The following is a 7061-nucleotide window of genomic DNA, read 5'->3' on the forward strand; positions in this document are numbered from 1 at the left end:
ATCATGTAGTAAGAAAATCAAAATTATTTTTTTTTGAATAGAAGAAAATGATATTATGAGATGTCATCATTGCATCCGTAGACTCAAGCCCTGTGATAGTCAATTGCTAGCTTGATTTAACCTAACTCAAAGGACTTACCACCGAGACACCAATAAAACTCAACCACATGCCATAGACAAGCCTAGGTTTCAAGGGGAGTACATGTGATGCCTCCAAAAAGAGTTAGCTGCGAAGCAGCGGAATTTGCCCCTTCCAAAAATCAAAAATAAGTCACGCCTGTAGAGAGACATGCCTTCTACAACCTCCGGTGGTAAGAAAATCAAGTTAAATCGTACAATTTGATGTGAATACGAGTGACTTTAGGAGTGTAAAAATGGTCTGCGGCCCGTGGGTAGCTCGGGGTGGGCTTGATCCATTTAGGCTCTTTTGAATCCAGTCCCGAGCCCAGCCCAAGACCTTAGGCCTAGACTTGGACCATTATTTTGAAGCCTAACCCTGCCCATCAGTTCACTTAAGGCCCACTCAAGGCTCGGCCTGAGGCTCAGTGTCTTTTTTAGTTGAAATTAATAAAATTTTGGTAGAAAAAATAAAAAAATTGTTCAGACCCACCCAAGCTCGAGCCTAGGCCCAAGCCCACTGGCCCGGTCCGCTCGAGACTCGAATATCACCTGGGCCGTGGCCTAATTTTTCAGCCTGTGACTCGACCCGACCCGACCCAAATTTTGACAAAAATCCATAAAACTCAACATGGACGGGGCCAAACTTATACGCCCAAGTGACTTGCAATTTTGTCAAAATTTTTCCCATTCCTATTTTAGATTGGGGGTGTTTGTTTCAGCTTTTCAGAGCCAACTTATGACTTTTAGCTTTGAAAAAGTTATTTTGGACTGTTTGGTTAAACTTATTTTAAACAGCTTCTGATTCTAACAGCTTATTTTAACTCAAAAAAACTGATTCTGAGAAGCTGCGCACCCCTTGCTTCTGATTATCAGCTTCTGCTGTGGACATGTTAATTTATGGTTATACTCCTAATTTTTTTTATTTTTTATTTTTTTTAAAAATAAAAAAAAGACTCAAATGGACTATAGATTATTATTATTATTATTATTTATGAGAAATGCAGACAAACAAAAAATAAAAATTAATTGAAAAAACTATTTCACAGCTTATTTAACAAACACTACTCAACAACTTAAATCTATAATTCAACAGTTATACCAAACAGATTAACAACTTCTGATTAAAGTCATAATTTATAATCTATTAAGTTATAATGTATAAGTTATTTTAACAGTTAAAGTCATTGTAATGCTTTATATTAAAAAAAGAAAAGAAATATAGTGGGGTCTATCCAATCTAGACGATACCTCGCTCCGTCCAATCTCCCAAACACCTTCGGGGGATAAGTCTACCCTCCAACACTTCACTGATTATCTCCTTCTCTTCTTCACCACCATGGCTGCTTCTGCAACTTCTCTCTCAACTCTCTCTTCTCTCTCTATCCCCAAATCTTGTTTCTCTCTCTTCAACCCATCGCTTTCTCTCTTAACAACCCTCCATTCCTCCACCCCTAAATCCCCCTACCCTTCCCTCTCCCTCCCCTCAAAACCAACCAAATTCACCCCCCTCCAAGCCTCCCCTTCAGGCGAAATCGAAACAACCTTCTTCGACAACTTCAACCCAGAAGACGACATCACATTCGACCCACCAGAAGCCCCAGAAGGGTTCGTCCCACCTCCCTCCTTCGACGAAGACCCACTAGAGCCCGAAGACCAAATCGCCGCAGCATATGAAGAACTCTACGGCCCCGCATACAGTGGAGTGAGTGTATTGGGCAAAGACGTGTACGTGATGGATTCGAAGGTGAAGAAATTAACTGGGTTGGGAAAGGCTAAGAAAGAGAAAGTGAGAGATGGGTTTGATGAGAGAGTTGTTCAGGTGAGAAGGGTCACAAAGGTTGTGAAAGGAGGGAAGCAATTGCATTTCAGGGCTGTTGTTGTTGTGGGTGATAAGCAAGGGCGTGTTGGTGTTGGTGTTGGCAAGGCTAAAGAGGTTATTGCTGCGGTTCAGAAATCGGCTACGAATGCTCGCCGGAATATCATCACCGTGCCGATGACAAAGTACTCGACGTTTCCTCACAGGTATACAGAATTTACATTGTGATTGTGAATTCATATTAGTTGCAATTTGGTGAATGTATTGATGATTAGTTTATGAGCTTGCTTATATGAATTCTTGTAACTATGTAGGTGGTATCATTCATTCAGTTTCATTTTGATTTGAGTTTTGAAAATTTGTCTAATTTGGACATTGTTGTGTACGTATTTTATAGGGTAGATTACACTGACCTCGCCTGAGGTTTGAAGAAAATACAACAATTTTCATAGTTTTGACATAATTATATTGAGCGCCCTTAAGATTTTAATTCATATAACACTTGGCCCCTTTTTATCAATAATTCATTAGTCAGAGCATCTCCAACACTTCATCATATTTTCATCTAATTTGATTCCAAATTTGAGTAAAACACTTGATTTGATATCAACTAGTCCAACTCTTTCATCAAACTTTATCAAAATCTTTTTAAAAATACCCCTCCTATCTTAAATTTATCTTTTCATCAAATTTAATGGAAAAAAAAAAAAAAAAATCATCTCCAACGTGAATTCTCAATTTTATAAAAAATAATGTCTCTCCTTTGATTTGATGAATGAATTGGAGATGGTTTTGGAGCACTTTTTCATCAAATTTAAATTTGATGAAAAAAAGGGGGTTGTGAATTGGAGATGCTCGGAGTAATTATGCCAAAATCATTGGGCTTGCTGTATTTTTTATAAACCTTAGGAGAGGTCAGTGTAATTTACTCTATTTGATACTAGTGGTGGGTGCAAACGAATCTTGTTTGCAAATTTACATCCAATATGGGTTGAATTTGAAATTGTTAGCATTTATTTACTGGAGCTGTTAACAATATGGGCATTCTTGGAAAAAAAAGAAAAGAAAAAAGCCTGAGAAGGCTTCAAAATTGTTCTGAGTTGTGTGCTTTATCTTATAATAATAGATGTATGTGGTGCTGCTTGTTGATGCTGGACTGTGAATCCAATTATTGAATTTGAGTTTGTGGAATTTGGTGAGCGTACGTCCTTTAATTGATACTAGGGCACTTAGATGAGCCTTTTGCATAAGTGGATGAATGCTTGGGGTGCTCAGAGTTTATGAGATAACACTGATCGATATGCTTCATTTTGCATGACATAAACAATTCTTCTGTTTAGACATCATGGATTGAAATGAGGAGGTGCTGTTGTTAGGCGACATCATATAAACCATGAGTTGTGTAATGTGATGTCAGATATTTGAGAGTGCTTAGTATTTAAGCAATACAAAGTAGTTTAAGTTCTGTCCGAAATTTGGGGTTTCTGTTTCATAAAAAGATTTGGAACGCATGTGCTCCTCTTAAGGTGAAAGTGTTCATGTGAATTTTGATTCATGGGGGCACTTTGACAAATGATTCATTGCAAAAGAGGAGACCTTCGTGGTATCTTAATCCTTAATGATGCATTATATGTTGTAAAAGTGGAGAATCTCTGGATAATCTCTTTTGCATTGCTTGGTGGTTGGGCGGTTGTGGCATAGGGTGTTTGGATTGGGTAGTGTGATGTGGGTGGCCCCAAAAGGATGTGCTCAAATGCTATTATTTGATTTTCAAGTTTTTGGAAGGTCGAAGAGGGCTAAAGTGCTTTGGAATGGTGTCGTTTTTGCAATCTTCTAGATCATTTGGTTGGAAAGAAATGCGCGTATTTTCAAAAGAGTTGCCCGGGATATAGACTATTAATGGGGTAGGGTGAGATACTCAGCGTCTATTTGGGCCTCAGCGAGCTCAGTATTCCAAGATTTTGCTTTTTTTTTTTTTGCTTGCTAACGATTGGGTGTCAGTTTGTACTGTGTAGTAGTAGATGTTTATCTTTTTGTATTTTCTTTTGTCTCTTTTTGGTTTTTTCCATCTTTCTTGTAGAGGATGCCTTATCCTCATTTTTCTTGGCCTTGAGCCTTAATATACCTTTGTTTGTTGCTGATTAAAAAATAAATTTGGGGTTTCTGAAAGTGCTAATTCGAAGCTTGAGGGTTTTCAGAGTTATTAATCCTGATATTGCACAGAATGTAGAGCTTACACATTCTAGTAAGATTTTCTTTACATAGTGACCAGGTGGTGTGTGCTGCTTGTCCTGTTTTTAAATGTTGCTATGTGTTTTCTCCAATTGCGTGTTGGGATCCCTGTTTTTATGACATTAGGGAAATTATTGATTTCGATTTTTTGTTCCTAAAATACTGAGGGTAAATTACAAATTCACTCCTAAGGTTTGTCAAAAATACAGATTCCTTCCTCACATTCTAAACATTACAAATATCTACTTGTTAGAATTTGTCTTTAAATTGACCTAATAGAAAAACTAAAATTATCCAAATACCTTCTAATAGAAAATTAAAATTATCATACTATCCACATTTTCATCCACCCTCACCAAATCCTTCTCTCTATACAACTACAATATTCTCCAATCCTTTTCGATGACCCTAATTTTTTGTAGACAATAATGACAGTGGTACTGATCGTGAGTGGCAAGGGGTGGTGATCCTGGTTGAGAGAAAATTGGTAATAAGGAACGTGACATAGGAAAAATAAAGAAGAAAATAAGGTTTTTAACTTCTTAAATGTTAATATATGTATTTCTTAAAATTAAAAAAAAAAAAAAATCTTGATTATAGGGGGTGGGACGTAATTTGCTAAACGTGAAAAGGGAAATTGTATTTTTGATAAATCTTAGGGGACGTATTTGTAATTTACCCAAATACTTAATTGTGGATTGATTATCATGCAGTAAAACCTCTTTTGGGTCTGGCAATAAGATTTCTCAAATCATTCTTTGAAGTCCCCTATTTTATTCCTTAGAGCCCTACTCAAATCATTCTTTGAAGTCCCCTATGTTATTCCTTAGATAGACCTATAGTAAACATATAATTTCTTCTCACTGTGGTTTTTGCAAAGCTTGAATGATTGTAGAATAAGCTAAGTGTTTTCAGCCAATTTGTGGTTCAACTTACATAGTCAATTTTGCATCAAGTTGTTGCAATTCTTAAGAGATTTAAATCAATTTGTGCCAAGAATACAAGGGTGTCTCTTGAGCCACAAGATGACTGTACAAACATGCAGCTGCTGAAAGTGATGTTTGGTTTTAGTAGTCTTGAATAAGGTCAAGGTGGAAGCATTCGACTTCCCCATTGTGCATTACAAAGTGTTCTAACTTGTGTTTTGGTCTACGACTTTGTGAATTTTTATCATCTATAATGATTAATGTTTATTGTGCATCAAGAGTAGTTTTAGCTTTGGCCACACAGGAAATGGAAGCATATTGTGGGAAAGAAATGCAGCTCAAATTTATGATTGTGTAGTTTTGAACTGAAATTTGTATCTTACTCAGTGTTACATGGACTCTTCTATTTCTCCCACAGTACACATCTCCACTGAATATGACAAGACTAAGGCTGTGTGGGATATGTGTTCGATGTCCATATCTAATTTAGACATTTGATCCTCTAACTTTATATGATGTTTGAAGAAGATGTCCATATTTGCTAGTAAAAAAATATTTCTCAAACTTGCATGATTAAGAGATAGAAACTCTCTCTCTCTCTCTCTCTCTCTCTCTCTCTCTCTCTCTATATATATATATATATATATATATATATTTTGTTTTTTGTTTTGTAAATCTTGTTTAATTTTTAAGAATGTTATACAATATGTTTACAATATGTTTGAGACATGTCTCCATACCTATACCCAACTTTTGAATACATATCCCAAGATTCAAAGATTTAGGTTTAGAAAGGTCTAACACTTGGATAAGTACATATGCATAGATTCTGCCTACTCTAGAAATGTTTTACAGAGAACCTCGTACATGCTTTAAAGTCAATTTCTATACATTCATTCATCTTTCCTTATCTTTATGGAAGGCTTTGACTGCGTTGGTGACATGGACTAAACTGTTCGCTTTTCTCTACACCCTTCATTTATTTGTTTAGTTTTTCTTGTTTCATACATGTAGTAGAAGCTTCTATTTCTATATTCCATAAATTTGACTGAAAAATTCAAAATGCTAGTGATTTGCTCATAAAGGAACTTCGAAGTTCTTGCTTGAAAATTGAGAAATCCAAATAATTTTCCCTTCATATGCTAGAATACCCTGCTATCTATCTGGTTAGTTTAGTTTGATCATGGGACGTAAATATCATTTTTGTAGAACAGTATTAATTCTTTGCACAAATAAATGGCAGATCGGAGGGTGATTATGGGGCAGCAAAGGTGATGCTTAGACCTGCTTCTCCTGGTACTGGAGTGATTGCTGGAGGTTCTGTAAGGATTGTGCTAGAAATGGCAGGCGTTGAGAATGCACTGGGGAAACAACTTGGAAGCGACAATGCACTTAACAATGCAAGAGCCACTGTTGTTGCAGTGCTGAAAATGAGGCAATTTAGTGAAGTTGCTGCGGAGCGTGGGATCCCAATGGAAGAACTCTGGAAGTGATGGAACAAACAAGTGCGTATTTTTGTTTTTAAATTTTGTACAACCAATGCTAGCTATTTGTCTTAGCAAGGGAATCGAATTGTTGTTCTTATTCTCACTCCCACACTTTCTCACCTTTGTTATTTTGAGAAATGATAATTTTCTTTATTCGATTCAAGGTTGGTATTCTCAAATTTGACAAAATGGTTTCCATTGAATTTATTTTATTCAGTTCTCAGGGTTCATTGAATTATTTGTGGTTGTCTTATGATTTTTTGGTAGAATGTTGAAAGCATTAGGGATATTTGCTAATTTTGGCATTTGATAATGGTTTTGAGTACAATTAGCACTCCATTTGTTTTGACAACAAATACTTTTTGCTTTTCTTGCGTTTGGTATAACAAAAAATATTTTCCATATTCAACGGAAATCACTTTCAAAAGGTAAAAAATATTTTTGAGCTAAAATCTTACTAATACTATCACATTACTAGTG

At 36.1% G+C, this 7061-nt stretch overlaps 1 protein-coding gene across 1 annotated transcript; it reads left to right on the plus strand.

The window, feature by feature from the left end:
* Window positions 1-1295: 1295 nt before the first annotated feature.
* Window positions 1296-6816, plus strand: EMB3113 (Ribosomal protein S5 family protein). Its single transcript, XM_028263412.2, has 2 exons — window positions 1296-2142; window positions 6338-6816. The coding sequence occupies exons 1-2, from the start codon at window positions 1457-1459 to the stop codon at window positions 6585-6587; spliced, it is 936 nt and encodes a 311-aa protein (XP_028119213.1). The 5' UTR covers window positions 1296-1456; the 3' UTR covers window positions 6588-6816.
* Window positions 6817-7061: the final 245 nt, after the last annotated feature.

The sequence above is a fragment of the Camellia sinensis genome, chromosome 9 (genome assembly GCF_055761805.1).
Source record: "Camellia sinensis isolate YWXY chromosome 9, ASM5576180v1, whole genome shotgun sequence".
Lineage (NCBI taxonomy): Eukaryota > Viridiplantae > Streptophyta > Magnoliopsida > Ericales > Theaceae > Camellia > Camellia sinensis.